At 37.5% G+C, this 22,775-nt stretch overlaps 1 protein-coding gene across 7 annotated transcripts in view; it reads left to right on the top strand.

Moving 5' to 3' along the window:
• RIC8B (RIC8 guanine nucleotide exchange factor B) overlaps positions 1–22,775 on the top strand; it is a 95,624-nt gene that overhangs the window by 1,199 nt on the left and 71,650 nt on the right. For all 7 annotated transcript variants that reach the window (XR_014314182.1, XR_014314183.1, XR_014314184.1 and 4 more), the window contains exon 2: positions 7,563–7,610. Coding sequence is in view for 3 of the 7 variants with exons in the window: in XM_082740571.1 (XP_082596697.1) it covers positions 7,563–7,610 (48 nt within the window). In the remaining 4 variants the exon portion in view is untranslated. The remainder of the gene's footprint in view (positions 1–7,562; positions 7,611–22,775) is intronic.

Below are 22,775 nucleotides of genomic sequence, written 5' to 3'. Positions count from 1 at the left end.
ATCGGATTAACAGCTTTCCCATCCATCATCTCATTTAATCTCAACAGCAGTCCTGTGAGGTTTTATCTTCGTTTTGCAATTGAGATTGTTTCTGTTAAGTAACTTGCCCAAGGTCATCCTTGTGAGTTGGGATTCCAACCTAGGTCTTCAAACCATTAATTGTTCTTTCCACTTAACAACTGTGCAGTAAAAAGGTATCTTGTTATAAATCCCAGTCACTTCTCTGAATGTTTCCTCCAAGAACCGTTAGCTCTCCATTACTTCTCCTTCCAGGAATTTTACATGCGCACTACAAAAGGTAGCACATCACACCTTTATTCTTCATTTAGGAGACTACTTTATAGGAATTGACTGACTCTTCACTAGTGTGAAAACAGCCAACACCAAGTCTCACCTTAGATACCGCATCTTCTTCCTTTCACTTGCTCCCACTCGTAGTTTCCCCATCTGTGTTTGCTGTGTGCCCACCACTGCACTTTATTGTACTTTGTATGACTGAGCTGCCATTGTGCTGTTTCTGCCCTGGGTGGAGAAGATCCAAAGATAAGACACCTTCATTTCCATTTCATCTTCCCAAAAACCCTGTGAGGAAGGTGGTGGTATTCCCCATTTCCCAAATGACATTTAGGATAAGGTTGCCCTAAGTCCACACAGTCACTGAGAGATGGGGCTGGGATTTGAATATAGGTTGTCTGACAGCTCTTTCTACACTACTATGTTGCTTTCTCTGGGAGGATGTGTGGCTTGATTAAATTCTGTTTGTATCTTGCTCTTCCACTCTCTGATACGCTTTACTATTGCGTATCTGCCTAATTTAGGAGAAATTCATTTAAGGCATAGGTGTACATATTGTGGAGATTAAATTCATTTAACCCGATTTGTAACTCCTTTCCAAAAAGAAATTGAGGCAGCTACCAACTGATTTTCAAAAGAAAGAGTGTTGAATCAATGAGTATTTATTTTGCAATTACTATATGCCAGATATCCAGCAATAAATAGGAACTTTCTTCTTTAGGGAAGGGAGGAGGGAAAACCCCCCAACTGGATCTTACCACTTTCTTCAGTATTTCTCCTTCCCTTCATGTCTAAGCTGACCAGAACTCCAGATTTGATTCCTTGAGTTTATCTCTTCCTCTCCTTGATCTCCCTCCAGGTTGGTTTCCACTAACTACTCCTGGCCAGGTGCTGTCAGAGCTTAGCTTCTGGACATCTCCAGCTCTCCTTTCACATTGGGAATGTTTTTAAAGTTATAGTGCCCGGTGTATATTATTTAAGGCGGTATTCCTGAAGTACTCTTTGAGCCATGCCTGAGAATGCTCTGATTTGACACAAGCCCCATCAGTCAGCTCCTTCAGAAAAGAGCTCTCATGTTTAATGCTGATTATAGTAGGGCTAGCATACAAAGAAAATAGCGAAGGTTCATATTGACAATGGGGCTTTGCCCATCAAGGCAAGGGAGACCTTGGAGGCAGATGAATAGGAAGGGGAAGTATGACTGTGGTGGTCTGGCGATAAAAATGGGGAGGTGAAATTAAACTACCCAGCTGTATGGGATATGGAGTCTAAAACCCTTAAAAAGTAGCTGAATATTGTGTGCTTCATTTTCCTCATCTGGAAAATAGATTTGAGAAATGTTTAGGGACATTGAAGAGTCTAACCAAGAATGGAAATAAACGATGTATGGGGAAAGTGACAGGTTATTTGGGGGATGAGGTTCTTTATGCTACCTTGTTTCTCTAATAAAGCTAGAACTTGGGACAGTTCTAGAAACACAGTGTACACATTTGAGTAGGGTATGTAAATAGCCTGGACCATGTAAGAGGACTTTTGCTTTCCAGTTTGATGTTGAGTTCCAACTCTTTGAGTTCATTCCACAGATTTTTGCAGAGAGCATGTTTAATGGGCTCTTCCTGCCAGATAGTGGAAAGAAGGTAGAATTTAGAGTCAGATAAATCTTGGTTCAAATCTGCCTTTTATTGGCTTCATGGCTATGGATGTTATTTTAAGCTTGAGTCTTGGCTTACTAATCTGTAAAATAGGGATACTATTACCTAAGTTATCATGTGGCTTAAATTAACTGAAGTTTAATGCTGTACACTGAACACAGTGCACCTAGGAGGCGCTTACTCAGTGAGTTATAGTTCTAGTGATCAAGGTACTGAGGACGTTCTGTGGGCATAGCACAGGCTCTGGAGCCAGACTGCCTGGACTCTGATTTTTAACTCACCATCTATGTGGCCTAGGACAAGTTACATAACTTTGTTGTGGCTCAGTTTCCTCACCTGTCAAACAGGGACAATAATAGTACCTACAGCATAGGTTTGTTGTCAGGATTAAGTGAGTTTTATGTCTAAAGCACTTAAAACAGTACCTGGCAGTGAGGAAGGCAGGAGTTAAACCTGCAGCACTGAGTTGATGTAGCCTGATTTAACAAAAAATTAGGGGAGTATACTCTAGCCTTTCTTTTTCCTTGACACTTATATTTTCTAATGGGTAGCAAAATACCTTGTACCTTGTTTAGAGCATAGTTACCTATCTGGCTCCAGGTAACAGCATCTAATTTCTACTTTATTACTGAGACTCTAATTTTCAAGCCTTCTTCCTTCATTCCCTGACCCTTGTTATTCTGGGGAAGAGGGAAGATCCATCTATCCCAGAAAAAAATGAAATTTGTCTGTTTCTCAAGGGCATAATGCAAGTTGACCTAGCATAGGAAAGTATTAAAAAACAAATAGAGAGAATGGTTACTCTTTTTCATTTGTCTCAATTCACCTGTTAACCTTCACTGAGTGCTTGCTATGTTCTATGTATTATCTATCCCAAGCATTTTCACACGTCATCACGTATAATTCTTACATTATTACTTATGAGAAAGATAGAAGTATTCTCTTTCACAGGGAATAGGAAAGACAAGTGACTACCTATGGGCTCAAGGGCGTATAGCTAGAAGTGGCAGATTCCATATCCATATTCTTTGGATTCCATATCAGGACTCTTTGTGCAAGGTCATGTTGCCTTTACCCTGTCTATTCTGTGTTTTTGAGCACAGAAGAGAAAAATGTTTTCAGGACCAATACAGTACTTCCTTTGGTTACCGTTGGGTCCTAATCACCTCCACTCCAGTTATAGAGTGAGCTATTAATTATTTGACATATGGATTGGTCTAGTGTAGGCTGTCCAGCCTCCTCCTCCTTCAAGTCTTGTTCTGATAACAGATTTACTAGAGGGGGGCCTGGGTGGCTCAGTCAGTTAAGCATCTGCCTTCAGCTCAGGTCATGATCCCAGACTCCTGTGATCAAGTCCCACATCAGGCTCCTTGTTCAGTGGGGAGTTTGCTTCTCCCTCTGCCTCTGCCTCTTCTCCCCGCAAGCCCCCCACTCATGTGCTCTCTCTCTTTCTGTCAAAATAAATAAAATCTTTTTTAAAAAACCAACAGATATAGTAGAGAGATTACCACCTTTATGGTGTTGTTAGGATTATCAGAACAGTGATCAACGGCCCTGAGATATACAGTATTATCTTAGCTCCCTGAATCAGAGGATATTTAGACTGGAAGGAATCTCAAAGGTAATTGGATCTGTCCCCTTTAGTTAATAAGTGAAGAGACTGAGCCTAGAGTCATCAACTATGATGATAGAGAGATGGCTTGGTAGCCGTAGAGACTACCTGGATTTATGATTATCCCATAGCAATTTCCAACAGGATTCCATTTTGGAAATATGACAAATTTATGACTAAATTAAAGATAAAAGTTATATAAGATTTGGGGAAGTAGGTAGGTCTCCAAGAGTACTCCTCATAAGAAAAGAAAATGATACTGATCACAGCAAGGTCTTCATTTATGTGCTAGAAGAACCTGATGGATAGGGACCTAATATTGAGCCAGTTCTAGAAATACAGGCTACACATTTGAATAGGGTATGTAAATATCCTAGACCATGTCAGAGGACTTTTTGCTTTCCAGTTTGAGGTTAAGTTCTGACTCTTTGAGCTTGTTCCACAGATTTTTTGCAGAGGAGCATGTTTAGTGAGTTGTTTTTTGTTATACCTTGTTCTTGTTTCCAGACTTATAATTCTCAGTAACTGAGAATTATACAATCTCAGTTACTGGCGGTTAGTTCTAGGAATAATCTCTATTCGTGAAATACAGCACAACACACACACACACACACACGCCCAGTAGGCTAATTCCCTTGTATCAGTACTGTTTGAGTATATCTTCTAAAATATGAAATGACTCCTAGTTCTCTAGTAGGTCAGTATTTGGCTAGATGCCACATCATAGGCCATGCTATAATAACAATAGTGGCCACTTATTGAACACCTGCAATGTGCAAGGTGCCATACATAAAAGATAAGGAAACTCTGACAGGTAGTAAAGTTGGATAACTTGACCAAGGTCACACTTTTAGTAAACAACAGGACTGTACTCAAACCCAGTGCCGTCTAACTCCTAAACCTGAGCTTTTTAGAGCCTACTCATGGGATATAAAACCTACAGGGAGGAGTCCTCTTAAAAATCTGGTCTATCACGGAGCTGTTCCTAGTTTACTTGGTCTCTAAATTGAACAATGGTTTTACTCTTTAGTTTATATTTGACTTGTTGCTCCTGTTCATCTGGAAATTAAGCATATAAAGAAGGTGAGGTGGCTGGCTCTTGGCTAGCAGTTCTATAAAGGTATTTATAGCCAGAAATGCTAGTTCCCCTTCCCTTCCCTTTCAGCCTTTAAAAAGGTATAGAATAAGGGCTAGAAGTACTAAACAGATTAGGTACAATCTAAGTTGTATAAAAGAAACCAGCCCTAGAGAAGCCAACATCTTTGGATCCAAATAATCATAGAGGGCTGAGCTTCTGAATAGATTGGCACATTCAAAATTCAATTTGTATTGCCTCATATGCGAGTATATTTTCTAATTAAATTAAGCCCTCATGCTAGTTAGGGCTTTTGAAAGCTTTTCTCTCTTTCTTTGTTAATGTTCTGGTTTTATGACCGGATCAGCCTTGCATTTAAAAGCAACAGAAAATTTAGTCCTTGGTACTATTCTAAATTATCACCTTAAAAGATGAATTCTATGTAGAAATTGTCTGAAAGATATTTTTATAACTTAATGAGGGTTTTTCCAAAAGATGATTTCTTTCTCTGTTCCTTTAACACAAATGCCAGAAAAAGTTGAGGAGAACCATTATATTGGCAACCAGGTTCATTTATCCCAGATAATTTATGAATTTAATATTTCACATATAATGGAAAAAATCAGCTTTCTTGGTCTCTGAGTGCAATTTATTATCATATGTATTGGACTTTTATTATGCTTTAGTTTAAAACTTTAGCCTGATGTCTGCTGCTTCTTTATCTAAAGTTAGTTTTTATTAAACCTTGCCTATAAATTCCTGAGTTACAGACTTCGGAGTTACAACTTGTTCTTCCTTTCTCTCTTCTTTCTTTCTTTCCTTGTTCATTCATTCATTTTTCTTTCATTTTTTAAATTTCCCTTTTAATTATGAAAATAATATACCAACAATGGAACTTGTCAGACCTCACCAGAAATCCTACCACCGCTATACAGTTGCTTTTATTTTTGCATTTTAACACTCAAGCCTTTGTTCGAATGCATCCATGTACTTAAACATGTACTGTCACCATAGACATCTAGCTTGGTGTTTTACTATTTTTCCACTTGATGCCATTATAAGTAATCTTCCATTGTTGTTAAGATATTTTTAGCCATCTTTTGTTGTAATTGCAATGTAAAATTTTATCAGTGGATGCACAGCAGTTTATTTCCTCAGTCTCCTGTTGTTGGATATTCAGACTGTCTCCTTCTTCCATAATATTAGATAACTCTGCAACAAATATTATGTATATAATTTTTCTCTCCTTCTGGATGACTTCATTAGGATAAACTTCCTAGGAGTAGAAGTTCTGGGTCAAAGGATGTGAATATTTTTATATTTTCTAGTATATGATGCCAAATTACTTTCACTTTTAGAGTTTATTTCAGTTTATACTGCTGCCAGCAATAGCACACCTGGATTATTGATGCCTATTTCTTAGAAGGCTTTATGTCCTCAGTCTTGGTCTCCTTTGATCTGGCCTGTAAGCAGCTGCCCAAAATATTCTTCCAGAATGCTCTATTGTTTATACCTCCCTCAGAATCTTCCTTTAGTTGCCTGTCACCTATCTGCTAGATCAGGTATAAATTTTTAAATTCAAGCCCATCTTACCACCTGACATCATCCATTTTAATTGTTTCACAAACCATATGTGAGGCAGCCTCTTTCCAGTTTCTTTGAACAGCCTTGTCTCTTACCTCTAAGTCTTCCCCCTGACCATTTCTTCAGAACTGCTTCTCTGTCAACATTTTCCATCTCATTTAATTTCAAAAATTGCTTCTTCTGTAAAATTGACAACATAGAACCACCTGTAATCAAGATGTCTTTGGTACTCTGTGTACTTAACTCCTGATGAGTTGCCAATAAATGTCATTGTGGCCAATGAGAAAAATACAAAAGAAAGGCAGAGATGTTCAGTGGATATTTTTTTAAAGGAAAACTTAAGATTCATAAGAGCACTTGATTCTCCTGAATAAAACCTGAGAAAGGGAATGAGAAGCTTTGTGCTCTATTTTGGGTAATATCACTGTTTCTGTTGACAATGGGCAAGTAACTTACTCCATCCTCTGTTTCAGCTACAGAAAGGAAAACAGTGTTGCCAATCATTTGGATCGGAAATTTAAAGAGTCCTGGTGCTCTGTTCTCTTCCAGTTATTTTTTTTGTCAATATCATTGGCATCATCATCATTATAATCCTAATATTTACTGAGTGTTTACTCAGCAGCAGGCACTGAGATGTATGTTATATGCCTTAGCTATTTTAACCCTCACAGCAGCTCTGTGAACTAGGTATTCCCTCTTTTCACAAGAGAAATCCACTAATAAAGATTTTATTATCTGCTCCACTAGTTAGTGGTGGAGCAATAATTTAAACCTTAATTCTTAGAGAATTACTTTTCTGAAATACCAGTCTCTTAAATCTCTTTCCTGTCTACAATTCTCTGATCATTTCTAAGTGTGTATGAAAAAGAAAGCAACATTGGGTCTTAGCAACACTGAAGACCCTTCCAAATTTCTGTCCATTTTATTTTTCCATTCTCTTTCTCCACTTTCCCATCCCCTCACATGTGTCCTGTATTTCATTCCGACAGACCTGTTTATTTCACAAATATATCATAGCATTTCACACATCTGAGCCTTTGTTTCTGTCCTTACAGCAAACTCCTATTCATCCCCTACGATCCAGTTCAAATGCTCTATATTCTGTGCAAAGTATTCCAGATTTCCTCAGGCAAAGTTAGTGGCTTGGTACTCTGTTCTTCTTGTCTGTTTTTCTGCTGTAGGCTTTCATACTGCTTTGTAATTACATGCTAATCTTTCTTCCTTTAATATGATTGTTGAAATACAATGTGGGAAGGCAACATTTCTAAGACATGTTTTTAAATATAACCAAAATTAAAAATCTGTATATTTAAAATGACATTGTTTCCCTTTTTTTCCCCCTCAGCATAGGGCTACTTTCAAATTTGAATCAACAGATGAAGATAAAAGAAAGGTAAGCTTTGGTGTTTGTGTGTGTGTGTTTGTATGTATATGTGTGTGTGTGTGTATTTCATTCATGGACTTGTATTCATCTGGTGATTATTTAGTTTTTGGTTTCCCTTAGGTTTGTTTTTAGGAACTCTGAGAAGACGACAGTACCAGGGGTGGTATGGATTACACCCAACTTTCTCTGTTTCATCCTCACAGGACCATTATACTTGCATAAATCAGGGAAATGGGAAGAGTTTAGAGGGGACTCTTCCCATGTCTCCTCACCTCCAGAAATTGACTTTATTTGGTGGCAGAAATGTAGGCTGCCCAAAAATGCATTGCTAATATTGGGAAACTTGGCTTTGGATTAGGTTTTGGGAAAGCAGCTGTTCGTGGTGCTGCCCCTCAACCACACATTGTTTCCTGGACTGGCAGTTATTTATATTGTCAGCAATTGTCTTGGTCACTGACTTCACAGGAATAGAGGAAAATGGAATCGAGAGCCTCACCAGCGGAGGAGTTATAAGAAAGGGTGGATCAGAGGGGTGCCTGGGTGGCTCAGTCAGTTAAGTGTGTGACTCTTGATTTTGGCTCAGGGCATGATCTCAGGGTCATGAGATCAAGCCCTGTGTCGATTTCCACATTGGGCACATAGTGCCTACTTAAGTTTCTCTCTCCCTGTCTCCCTCTCTCTAAAATCAATAAAAAAATAAAAATAAAAATAAAGAAAGGGTGCATAAGAGATAAGACCATGTAATGTTATGTTTACCTGTTGGGGTTGCCTGTGGTTGCTTTACTTAGCTGATTAGAGCATGATGCTAAAGGAGGAGCTCACCAGATTCCCCTGAGCATTTGCTGGGCCCCTACATTTATCCCTGGCCATATAAATATCAAGACCAAGTGAGAGAATATGACTGAACCAGTGAAAACCTATCACTGCTGCTGAAAAAATAGCTTAAATCCAGGGTCTGCTGGGAATGGTTTGATAATATGTTGAAATCATCCCTTTATTTACCTCCACCCCCATGTATGTCTATATTTTGCTCATTCTACCTCTTAAGACTCCTTCAGTTCATTATCTTCTTAATCCCTGACCTAATTCAAGCCTTCACCTGAGTTACTGTACCAGTTTCCTGACTGTTCTTGCTTTTTCCAGTTATGTGTCTTTTCAGTCCACTGTCCCTAATTCTAAAACAACAGTATGATCTTGTCACTCCCAATTTTAAAACCCATAAGTGACTTTCTTTGCCTATAGAATAAGGTCAGGCATCTTAACATGATATTATACATGTCCAGTCATCTGATATCTGTCCAGTACTATATTATATTTTATGCCTTAGTCATATGAAGTATTTCCAGCTATATACGCATCCACATCCCTCTGTCTCTTTTTTCCTAACTTTGCATAAGTTGTTTTCTACCTAGAATGCCCTCTCCTTCTTGTATACCACTTCCTCTTTTCACCTGCTCAGCTCCAGGAACACCTTCAGGAAGCTTCCTCTGACATTCTGTCATGATGAAGTAGCCCTCTTCAGTGTTCCCATAAAATTCTATATAAATCTCTAACATTATGATTGCACATAGTTTCTCTCTCTTTTTTTTAAGACTTTATTTATTCATTTGACAGAGAGAGAGAGAGAGATCACAAGTAGGCAGAGAGGCAGGCAGAGAGGGAGGGAAAGCAGGCTCCCTGCTGAGCAGAGAGCCCCATGCAGGGCTCCATCCCAAGACCCTGAGGTCATGACCTGAGCCCAAGGCAGAGGCTTAACCCACTGACCCACCCAGGTGCCCCACATTATCTTTCAATTATATATTAATGTCTCTCATTGATAAACTCTGCACACTCCAATGATAGATACTAATATTTATATCTTCAACATCTAGAATGAACAGCACATAATAGGTACTCAAAAAATATTTATTGAATTAGTGACATGGGGTATAGATTCTGAAGGGTGAAGATTTAAGATTTAAGTTTTCTTTTGGATTTGAGCAATGTAAACAAGACTAGAGTACCTTGTGGAACAGATTCTCAGCTAGGGATATGCTGGTTGGAGAGCCTTTTCAAGATAGGCCTGCCCAGAGAAAGACAATTATCATATGATCTCCCTGATACGAGGAAGTTGAGAGGCAACGTGGGGGGTTTGGGGGGTAGGAAAGGAATAAATGAAACAAGATGGGATCAGGAGGGAGACATACCATAAGAGACTCTTAATCACGCAAAACAAACTGAGGGTTGCTGGAGGGAGGGGGTTAGGGAGAGGGTGGTTGGGGAAGGCATGTGCTATGGTGAGTGCTGTGAAGTGTGTAAACCTGGTGATTCACAGACCTGTACCTCTGGAGCTAATAATAAATTACATGTTAATAAAAAATAAAAAAGAAATAAAATTTTTTTTAAAAAGGTCTACTCAGGCCTGACCCCTTATCTACTGAGTCAGAATTTGGGGGGTGGAATCCAGGCACGTGTATTTTTATAAATAGTCTTCAGGAAATAAGTACTTACACATTTGGTGGGAGTACAAAATGGCACAATCCCTGTGGAATAGAAACTGGCACCGTCTTCCAAAATTACAGATGCATTTTGCCCTTTGACCAAGCAACGTCACTTTTAGAAATCTATTCTGTGAATAGGTTCAACCCAAATAAATATAGTTAGTTATTGAAAATTATACATAATAGCAAAAGATTAGAAACAAACAAATGTCTAGGGGGTATTTGAAGAAACTAGGGTACATCTGCATAGTGGAATACTATGACGTAGTAAAGAGAGAAGGGAAGGAGGAGGAGAGAGACAGGTATATGCTAAGGGGACAGAGTTAAGTGAAAAAAAGAAGGGGCAAGGTGTTTAAAAATAATTTTTGACACATTCATGATAGGTATTCAGGCTAGGGAGGCAGTTGCTACTTTTACTTTGAGAGAATCTATACTATATCTCTTGATTCAAGGTGCCTTGAGAATCTGATACTAGAATCTGATAGTGCTTTTACTGGTCAAATAAGTACATTAAGACAGAGATTCCCCCCACTCCATGTAGGTTTCAGTTGAGGCAGAATAATTCCCTACTCAGTTGTTAGTAAAGCATGTGTATTTTCTGTAGGATAGTAGCAAAATGTAACACATCGAAGTCTTGTCTTTTACTGCCTGCCAGATCTTTGGAGATAGTAACTTCTGTATCAGTGATGGTAGGTAGATTCCTGCTTCCTAGGAGGTCAGATATAAACATATGCCCTTAGGGACCTAGCTAGCTATCCTATTAATGGAAAAACATAGGCAAACAAAATCATGTTAGTCTCCAAGGGTTAAAATCATTAGTGACTCTTTCATGCCCGAGGCCCTAAAACTATTGGAATGCTCTAAAGGATCTATATCCTAACAGCTTTTTAGGTTCTCTCTATAGAGATGTAGAATAGTATAGGCATGACTCCACATTAAACCCAATCTGAAAATAAGAGGAACTCAAGTAGTAACTCAAGTTACTGTACAATTTATTTTGCTGCCCCAGTTCTCTTTTCCTCTTTCCTAAACATGTTTCTGGAGCCTTCTTCCAATAGCTCCTTGGTAACAGCAGCACCCCTTTCAATAAACTACAGGTGTTATCTTTCTGAAAAACACAATCCCTTTCTTCTAAGAACTTTAATGACGACTTAGAAGTAAATGTAAATGAATAGACAGAGCCTTTCAAAAAATAAAACTTGATTATACTGAGCTTTTAAGGAAATGGTTATAAATTAATGATCCTTATACCTAATATATATAGCTAATATATTTATATAATATATAATAAAAGACCCAACCCTTAGGTAGTGTCTACATTTTTTACAAAGATTTGTATTGCAACAGTAATGCAGTAAGGATGTAAGTATGGTGAGACTACTGCCAACCCTATTTTATGGATAAGAAAACTGAGGCTCCCGTTAATGACAATTTGCTAACACTCACATGACTAGTAAGTGGCAGGTCCTCAAATAGAGAATGGATTTTCGGACTGATAAGTGCAGCCCCGCCACTGCTCAGTGCTCCATAGCTGCCACTCATTACCACTTGAGGTATATTTCAGAGGTTTTGAAGTTATGACTCACTACCTTGTTTTATCTCTTGTTTCATTCCTTGAGACACCATTTAGGCAACTAGACTTAATTGGAAAATAGCAAAGGAAATACCAACAAGGAGGGCTTAAGTTTTTGGGGAGAAGCAAAGTCAGATACAACTGTTAAATTTTGCATATAATGCAAATAGTTCCAGGCGCATGTGGATCGTTGTATGGTTGGATAAAAGCACCTGTGCTTATTGAAGCATTTGCCTTACATCCTCTACCTCTAGGCTGTGATTGTTTACCTGCACATAAACAAATACATCATGCAAATAGGTAGGATGGTGGCGGGGGGAGTATGATGAATAATCTGAACATTTACATCGTGAGGAAATCTCTTATATTGGCTTCTAAAACACAACTGATCTCAAGACCAATAAAGAGTACTAATAGTAATAAATGTTTAAAAATACATGTCGTAAAAGAGTAAAAGAATTGCAGCTCTTTCACCTGTCAGGTAAGAGAATACAGCCGTATCAAATGTGGAAAACCTCAGTTGTCTGAGATAAATCTTTATGTACATAGCAATTTTCCTCAAGAGAGTAAAGTTAAAAATAGCCAAATTTTGAGCATTTATATCATAGCATCTAAACTCACATAGATAAGCCCATTTTTTATAAGGCAGAGAGTAATTGCTAGTAGAGAACTCTTGAAGAACAAGAACTCTGGCTTAGTTTTCTTTATATATTTCAGCCCCGCCTGCAACAGAAAATAGGCACCTAGATATAGTAAACACCTCTTAAATAAATGGAGGGAACTTGGAGATTGAGTGGAGGCCAGAATTCCTATGACTTGTACATATTGTTTGACTCTGAATCTGATATTCTCTTAATTATACAGCAGAATCTCAGTGTAATGTTTACTGGAAAAAAATGGATACAAAAGTATTCATACAGTATGATCATAATCATGTAAAAGTAATAACTATACAAAGAAAAATGACAAAGGAAATTTACTAAGTGGTGGCTATCTGAATATAATTTTTCTTTACCTTTTCTATATTTAAGTAGAAAATTACAGTAGATTATAAGAATATGGTTATTATATAGCATATGTTATATATTCTATTCTTCTATAATAGCGTGATTAGGGGCAAAAACAAAGACCAATGCTTTTTTAAAAATCATCTATTTTCTCTAAAATGGAGCCTTCTTGATTATCTTATTATATGCTTTTGGAAGGGAACATAAAAAACATTACTGGTTTAGAAATAATATCACACACGGAGCCAGTTTATTGTGCAAAATAAATTTATATGAACATGAAAGTTCATTCTACCATTTGAAATCTTCATTTTACTCTTTCCTCCCAGACTTGAATGTGCTTGGCATAGTAGTAGAGATCTCTGTAGTCCACAAATATTTTTTCAGTAATTCCTGTGTGCCAAGTTCTGTGTTAGACCTTGGTTGCTAAGTTGGCTATTTGCCTGTGGTGTGTGGTTTGGCATTTTCTCAGCTATAGATGCATACTAAACATTGCCATTGTAGACTCTAGAAAATGAATGGGTAAATTTCCATATTAGATTCTCCTAAGGAAAATGTGCCAAGACAGAACCATTGATTCTATACTGTGAATTCATACTTAGGAATAACTCAAGGTATGATATTTATCCTGAAAGCCCTTTACACTTGTTTTAGTTATTTGAAATTGTTAAACTCCAGTTTTTGCTAAAACAGAATGAGCTTTATATGCCTTGTAAATTTGACTCAAATTTTATTTGATGTCTCACCTTAGGGAATATTCTGTTACATGACACTAGTACAACTCTTACTTAGAAGACAGTAACTTTAAAAATAATCATTTTCATCATTTTGATTTCTTTAAAACACACATTCACACATGTGTGCACGCACACACACAAAAGCATCCTAAACCTTTTACTTTCTGAAGTTCTAGTCCAGCTGGGATCTGGCATAAAACTTGACTTAGAAGGGCTGAATTGTATCATAGGCCAAGGTGAATGCTTCATAGGAGTTCAAAATAATTTAAATTTCATTTCAGATTCCATTTTTTATCTTGGATGTTTACAAAGGCATTGAGAGACTAAGTGTAGGGAGAAAAAATCAAACAGCTCTTCCAATTTAGCAGGCCATAGATGTAGCAGCCCACATATGGTCTTTGGATTACATTTTAGGATTTCTTTTTCAGAATAATAAGAGTAGTATCTCCAATTTGTACTTTAGAGTTTCAGATTCATTTTCTCATACCAAAAACAAACAAACAAAAACAACAAAAAACTCATCAAGAAGTTCCACTTCCGGTCGTGACAGTATGAGAAGTTCTACAGACCTGCTCCCCACTGAAACTGGTGAAAATTATTTTTAAAAAACAATCATTTAAAGTCTCTGAAAATAGTCCTAAGAGCATACAGACAATAAGAAGTACTTATTCAAGAAAATCTACTAAAACTCAGTAAGAAAAATGAAAGTCTATGGTATTTGAACTGAGACCTGCTCCCTTCCGCTGTATTAGCTGAGTGAGATAGAAATTGTTCTCCAGACTGATGAGTTCAAGAATCAAGAACATAGAACTCTCTCTTTCCTCAGTTCTCAGGTGGAAGGCTATCTTCCCAGTAGGGATGTAAGATCAGCATTTCTCATCCTGCCCAGCTACCTGTTGCTGAGACTAAATTCTAGGTGAATGCAGTTGAATGGTGGGGTCCCCCTCCTTATAGAGGAGCCCCAGCTGCCCTTGCCCTCACCTGTGGGATGCAGATTCTACTCTGGGAGAGGTAAGCTGAGAACAGCTGGGGTTGCTGTTTCTCTGTTCCTTCATCAAACTCACCCAGAGAGAAGCACGACATTGTCTTTGCCCACAGCATCAAAACCAGAGCTCAGAAATTGTGCCCAGAGTAACAAGTAGACCTTATTGCAGAGATCTCTGAATCTCTCTCAAAAGGAAATCAACATCATTTGCAACAGAGTGTGAAGTGCATGCCTGAGGATGCAGGTTGTGGCGAAAGGAACTGGAGGGAGACTGATAGTCTTTGGAGATGCAGGCTAACCAGAAGACTAGCTAGTTTGCTAGAGAGAAAAGGGGAAAGAGGCAGCTGGGAGGAGCCATGGGGTAGTTAGAACAAATCCTAAATACTGACCTCAGGGACTGTCCCTTCAAAGGAGCCCTAATAGATTGGTTCAGTTTGTGGAGCAATTTATACCCAGGACATTGTTGAAGACAATAGATCAATCATCTGGTAGTTAGTGGAACTTAACAGCTGGGTGTGGTCAGGGAAAGAGAAGGTCAAAGAGGGGCCAGCCAAACCCACTGTCATTTTACCATGACTGTGGCATAACTGAGGGTGAGCCCCCTGCAGAGCAACATCTGTAGATAGGGAGAGGGAAAATATACTTAATTAAAATAACTCATCCAGTCACCGAGCAAATAATAATAGCAAGTCTTAGAGGGTAGATGCAATATCTAGTGTTGCTACTGTATGTTACATAAAATGTCCAGTTTCCAAAAAAAAGTGTGTGTGTGTGTATATATATATATATATATATATATATATATATATATAAATTCATATATGTATGAATGATGTGAAGAAACTAGAAAGAATGACTTATACACTGGAGGAAAAAGCAGGTGGCAGAAACTGTTGATGAGAATGACCAGATGTTGGCTTTAATAGACAAAGACTTCAAAATAGCCATTATAATTATATTCAGAGAACTAAAGGACGCCATGATTTAAAAAGTAATGCAAGGGTTGATAACAATGTCACATCAAATAAAGAATATCAGTACAAAGAAAGAAATTGTTAAAAGGGAAAAAAAGAACCAAATGGAAATTTTGGAGTTGAAAGGTATAATAAAGTACAGTAACAAATAAAAATTCACTAAAGGAGCTCAACATTAGGTTGAAACTGGGAGAAGAAAGAATAAACAAATTTGACGATAGATCAATAGAGAATATACAAGGTAAAGAACAGAGAAAAAAGAATAAAGAGAAAGAAAGACTCAGAAATATGGGATAACGTTAATGCCAACAGATTATATATAATGGGAGTAGCAGAAGGAAAGGAGAGAGAATGAAGAAAAAATACTGAAAGAAGTGATGGCTAAAAATTTCCCAAATTTATTGGAAAACAGTCTACACATCCAGGAAGCTTAATAATTCTGAGTAAGATAAGTCAGAGATCCACAAACAAATACATCATTAGCAAAAATGCTAAAAGCCAAAGACAAGGAGAAAATCTTGAAAGCAGCAAGAGAAAAATGACTCATCATTTACAAGGGAAGTTCTACAAAACATACAGCTGACTTCTCAAAAATGTAGGCCAGTGGCAGTGGGATAACATACTCATTCAGCTTAAAGAAAAATCCTGTTACCAGCAGAGCTATCTTTTAACAGTGCAAGGAAGATAAAAACATTTCCAGATAAATGAAAAACTGAGTATTTGTTCCAGACCCACCTTATAAGAATACTAAAAGTTCTTTAGTCAGAAAACAAGTGACCCAAACCACAGTTTGAATTTAATGAAGAAAGAAAAGGAACTGGTAAAGGTAATTGTGTAATTTTAAAAGACTATATAAATGCATATATTTCTCCTTTCTTAACTGGTTTTTAAAAACATTTGTATAAAACAATATACAATGCATTGTTGAGCCAATAACATACAGAAATGTAATATATTTGCTAAATGGCACAACAGTGGATAAGAGCGAAGCTGTATTAGACTAAGGAAGTGAGTCTAGATAGTAACTCACATCCTCAAGAACAAATCAAGAGAATTCAAAATGATAAATAAGAAGGCTAATATAACAAAATTTATAAGTATATGCTTGTTTTCCTTTCTCCTCGGGGTCTTTAAAAGACAAAATTATATAAAGCAATATTTATCAAGATATATTGTTGGGTTTACAACATTTGTAGATACATATATAACAATGATGCTACAAAAAGAGGGAAAGGGAATAGTATCATGTAGAAATAATGTTTCTGTATCTTACTGGAATTAAGTTAATATAAATCTGGAGCTGATTCTGAAAAGTTGTATATGTGAAGTAAGCCCTTGAGCAAGAACCAAGAAAACTTAGACTCAAGAAATAACTCAATTTTAGGAAAACCACAAAATGTTGTTGAAAAAAATTAAATAAAATCTAATAAATGGGAAGACATTTCATGTCCATGGATTGGATGACTGACTTTTGTTAAAATGGCAGTAGTTCCCATATTGATCTACAAATTTAATGAATTACCTTTTCGAATTCTATGTAGCTTCTTTGTAGAAATTGACAAGACAATTCTTAAGATTCATACAAAATTGAAAGGGATTCAGAATAGCCAGAACAATCTTGAACAAATTTGGCTCACAGTTCCCAATTTCAAAATATACTACCAAGCCACAGTATTCAAGACACTGTGGTACTGGCATGCAGATAGATTAAATATATGAATATACATGTAGATCAATGAAAGAGTATCAAGAGTCCAGAAATAAACCCCTGTGTCTCTGGGACTAATTTTTGACAAGGATGCCAAGACCATTCAATGGCGAAAAAACAGTCATTTAACAAATGGTGCTGTGATAACTAGCAAGTCCCAGTTAAAGAATGAAGTTAAACCTTTACTTCTTACCATATACAAAAGTTAATTAAGTAGATTAGACCCAAATGTGAGAGTTAAATCCATAAAACTCTTAGAAGAAAACAGAGATAAATCTTCATGACCCAGAATTTGGCAGTGGATTTTTAGATATGATCCCAAAAGAACAAGCAACAAAAGAGCAAAATAGATAAATTGGACTTCATTGAAGTTAATTTGTGCCTCTAGGGACACTATTAAGAAAATGAAAAGACAACCCACAGGATGGGAGACAGTACTTTCAAATCACATATCTGGTAAGAGACTTGTATCTAGACTACATAAAGAATTCAATAAAAGGACAACCCAGTTCGGAAATGGGCAAAGGATCTAAATAGACATTTTCCCAAAGACATGCAATGGGCCAGTAAACCACATGATCAAAATGATAACAGCACATCATTAATCACTAGGGAAATTCAAATCAAAACCACAGTGAGATTCCAGTTCACACTCACTGATATGGCTAGAATAAAAATAATCAGATAATAACAAGTGTTGGAGGTGGAGAAATCAGAACCCTCATACCTTATTGGTGAGAACATAAAATTGTGCAGCCATTTTAGAAAACAGTCTGGCAGTTTCTCAAAAGGTTAAACTCACCAATTGTACTCTTAGGTATCTACACAAAAGAAATGATATATGTCCATGCAAAAACTTACATGTGAATGTTTACAGCAGCATTATTCATAACAACCAAAAGGTAGAAACAACCCAAATATATCAGTTTGTGAATGGATAAATAAAACGTGTTAACCATACAATGAAATACTATTCAGCCAAAAAAAAAAAAGTTATTGATAAGGGCTACAACATGGATAAACTTTGAAAAAATTATGCTAAGTGAAAGAAGCCAGACACAAAGGTTACATAATGTATGATTCCATTTATATGAAATATCTAAAATAGGCAGATCCATAGAAACAAAATTGATGAGTTGTTGCATAGGGGCTAGAGAGAGAGAGGAATGGGGAGTTAACTTCTGACTAGTGGATATTTTTTTTTTTGGTAACAAGAATGTTCTAAAATGAGATAGTGATGATGATGGTTGTATATGTGTGAATATACTGAAAACCAATGCATTGTACACTTATTAACAGGGTGAACTTTATGATATATGAACTATAGCTCAATAAAGCTTATTATTAAATACTAGTAGGTAGCACACACTACCTGTCCATTATCATTCTTTTTTTTTTTTAAGATTTTATTTATTTATTTGACAGAGATCACAAGTAGGCAGAGAGACAGGCAGAGAGAGGGAGGAAGAAGCAGGCTCCCCACTGAGCAGAGATCCTGATGTGGGGCTTGATCCTAGGACCCTGGGACCATGACCTGAGCTGAAGGCAGAGGCTCTAACCCACTAAGCCACCAGGGGCCCCTGTCCATCATCATTCTAAGCAGTGTATGATATTAACATGTTTAATCCTCACAACCAGGCTATAAAGTAGGTTCTTTTATTTTGCTTTGCAGATGAGGAAACAAAGGCACACAGGAAATTACTTGCCTAAACTAGTGATGTGGGAGGCCATGATCCAAGCCCAGGCAGTCTGGCTCTACAGCCCGTGTGCTACGCCTTACTGCCACTCATTAATAATTCAGCTGACCTGCTGTATAGCTTAGGAATTGATTCTATTCATTTTCTGATTTTAGGCTTCTAAAATTCGAAACTTGATGCAGAGCATAAGCAAAGCTTTGACACTGACGGGAAACAGAAGAGCACGCTTTGCAGTGGGACTGGATAGGGTAGTATGTAGTGTCAGCTCTCCCCTTAAGCCATGTAGTACTTGATCAGAAGGAGCATCCTTCTGATTGGGCATCCTGCAGTTTTGGGTGTTTTTTTGTTTGTTTGTTTTTGTTTTTGTTTTCCAAAAAGGTACTGCTGCTTTTTCTTAGCAGTTAGCTCTTTTCTTCCTTACAAAGTTTGATTGTGTACTAAGGAAAGGGAGAACATGCATGTCTGCCTTTGACTAATTAAAAATTCTTAGGGACCTGAAAGAGTTTACTGACTGAACAGACATCTCCAGTGTTCCCAGCTTCCCCATTTATAGATGAAAAATTGGGAAGTTGATTTGCCGAAGGTCGCAATTAATGAATGGAAGAGCTAAGACTCAACCCATGTCCTCTGTCTCCTTTTCTGCCTTCAGTGCTCCTCCTCAGGGAACTCACAGTGTAGTAAGGGACCCAGAATATCTTCCAGTACTGTGGGATTCCTTCTAAGTAAGGTATCCTGTACCAAGGGTCATCACACTCAATACTTTCAGTAGCAGGAAACCCACAGCAGCCGCTGCTGTCAGATAGCTTTAATTGTTAGAAAGGTTGTGGTTATATGAACTCTAAGTCTGCTTTGGTTGATCCCCTACTTTACACATATCCCTCTCTGCCTCTACCTTTGTCCACTGTTTGATATGTTTTCCTACCTCCTTTCTGCCATACCGTCTCTATCATGTTTTCCCCACTTACTGCCTAACACTCATATTATTTTTTAAAGATTTTATTTATTTGACAGATCACAAATAGGCAGAGAGGCAGGCAGAGAGAGAGAGGAGGAAGCAGGCTCCCTGCTGAGCAGAGAGCCTGATGTGGGGCTCAATCCCAGGACCCTGAGATCATGACCTGAGCTGAAGGCAGAGGCTTTAACCCACTGAGCCACCCAGGCGCCCCTAACACTCATATTTATCAAGAAGATTTTTCTGGCTGAATTATGTATAGTTTATTCCTTCAGTCTTTTAATACACAGCTTAAATTGCTATACATTGAAACACATTTACATTCCTTATTTATTCATTTTACACATGTTCAGTCTTCCCAATATATAAACAACTTAAGTTATGCGCTTTTTAGCTCCCCAACCCAAAATAGACTTCTTGTCACTTAGAATTTATTTCTCTTGAATAATTTGCTTGCACTTGAATTTTAAGTTGGGAACATTTTGAGTTGTGTGCCTATATGGGGGCTGAGTACACAAGTGCTCAGTAATGGACACTATAGATTCCAAGTGAACACCACAGAATCTATAAAATTAATACATAATTGCAATTTTATGTTTATAACATCAACATTTTCCTTTTTCAAGTGGCTTTGCCATTAAGACAAATACAGATAACAATTTCCTAGCCATATTGTGCGTGTGTAGAGTATGCCTGTTAATGTTTCTTGAACTGTTTGTTCATCTGGCCATCTTTATGACGTAAGATATATTAGCCTCTACTCTACCTCAAGCAAAAGATTTTTAAATATATAATCTCATTTAATATTTAAAAGCCCTAGATGTTATTTCTATTTTTAGAGATGAAGAAATGAGGCAAAAGTGATTTCAAGAAATTTGCCTAAGATCACATAGCCACAAGGGCAAAGCTAGTGCTTCAAGCCAGGTGCTTTCTTCACTTCAATTGTGCTGTTTCCCAATAAGTGACATATAAGGTGAATTACATCTTACTGTATGTTCTCTTAGATGCTATCTATATTAACTAATGACTAATTGTGATACAGATACATTTCTGTCTTATAAATGAGGAAATTTAGCTTTAGGTAGATTAAGAAAATTGCTCCAGATCCAGGTTCAGAAAATAGTAGCACTAGGAAATAGAAAAACAATACTCTGTTCTCTGCTTAGTTTCTGCTATGTCATTAGTGTCTTCGTGTACCTTAAAGGATCTCTAAAATCTCATAACTGTCACATAGGGACACCTTAACTTCTCTGTTGTCCCTCTTCTCAGCTATCTTAGTCTGCTCTGGTTGCCATTAGCAGAATACCATCAGACTGGGTGGCTTGGATAAACAACAGAATTTTATTTCTCACAGTTTTGGAAGCTATAGGAAGTCCAAGATCAGGATGCCAGCAGTAGGTTTCATTCTGAGGCCTTTTCTCTTGGCTTGTAGATGGCTGCCATCTCACTGTGTGCTCACATAACCTTTTTGGGCAGAGAGGGGGTCGGGGGAGACTGTGAGTGAGCTAGCTCTCTAGTGTTTCTTCTTATAAAGACACTAATTCCATTGGACGAGGGTCCCTAACCCTAATTACTTTCCTGAAAGCCCCATCTCTAAATACCAACACATTGGGGGTTAGGGCTTCAACAGACAGATTAAATGGGGACACGGACATTCAGTCCATAACATCAGCTTACCATCAGAATGCCCCTATCTTCTATACATACCTATACATACCTGGGCCATTCTATACATACCTATGCATACTATACATACCTGGGCCATTACAGCTGAGAACCAGGGGTTCGGAGATAGAGTAATTAGTACAGAGTGAATAGTTCAAGGTCATGAGGTAGATGGTACTGGACACGAAGCAAGGAAATCCCAAAGAGACTATACAGGAAAAGACTTTGAGAAACTGAAAAAGGCAAAAAGGCAAAGCAGCTGTAGAGATCCATGGGACCATGATCTCTATTAGCCACTAAGCTATGAGGTATACATTGTAGCAATGCCCATCTTCCAGCCCTGTTAGTCATTGCATAATCAAACTACAGCTTGTGTTAAGAATTTGCTGAAGATTAAATGAGATAATGACCCTTATTTGGTAAATTATAATAAGCAACAAACGATGATACTTTGTATTTGCCAGTATATTAAAGCACTAAAATATGTTTTACGTAGGTAGTAGAGAAAAGGACTTTCTGAAAAATTAAAAGACTCTTAAGTACTAAGAGAAGCAGAGTTGGCTGGTACTATATTTGAAGAGAAATAAAAAGTTTGACATCCCCATTTCTGCCGTCAGTCAAGGAAGGATGGGTAGCTGAGTGATGTTGTGTTTCCATTTACACCTAAGCAGTCTTTCCTATCCCTTAATGAACCCTTGATGGTGCAACATGTCTTTCTCAGGATTGCTAATTAGCAAAAAAGCTTGAGCCAAACTTATGTAATTGTTGTTCCTCTGCACTCTTTTCAGTCTTTTTGGCAGAATTACCATGGTATAGAACATAACCGGAAGGACTGTCTTACTGAAAAGTGTGCATGTGCATAAGGGAAAGTAGAGGTGAAATTTAGGCAGTGAGATAAAATCTTACTCACGAGGACAGTATCCATTACATAAAAAGTGAGAATTACCATCACCGCCCGTACTACAAGCAGGAAAAGAAACACACAAGAGTGCACAGATAAAATAGTAAGCTAAATATCAAATGGACCCAGCTGCATGAATATTCATTTAGAAAATTTCATCTTTAGCTTTTAATAAAGAAATGCCAAATTTGACCTTCAGAATCCCTTCTCTAACCTTTATTAGAAGCACAGTTAGAAATTCTGGCAGTGAGTCGGTGATTGTTTAATATTTTTGTAAAATAGAAATTTTTAATAGGTCTGTCTTGTAGAACTGACCACACTGTTCCAACTGTTAATTATAGTAATCTTATTTTAGAATTTAATACCCCCCCGTCTGTCTTGCATGTGCACACATACACTCACACACTCACGTGTGCTGTACACAGAGGGCAAAAGTTTAGAACTATCAGATTTAGGTGGCTGACCTTCAACTCCAGTTAAGAACTAAAATTAGAT

Source organism: Mustela nivalis, assembly GCF_964662115.1.
Source record: "Mustela nivalis genome assembly, chromosome: 7".
Lineage (NCBI taxonomy): Eukaryota > Metazoa > Chordata > Mammalia > Carnivora > Mustelidae > Mustela > Mustela nivalis.
The sequence above is the reverse complement of the archived record's forward strand: the minus strand, read 5'-3'. Positions and strand labels throughout refer to the sequence as shown.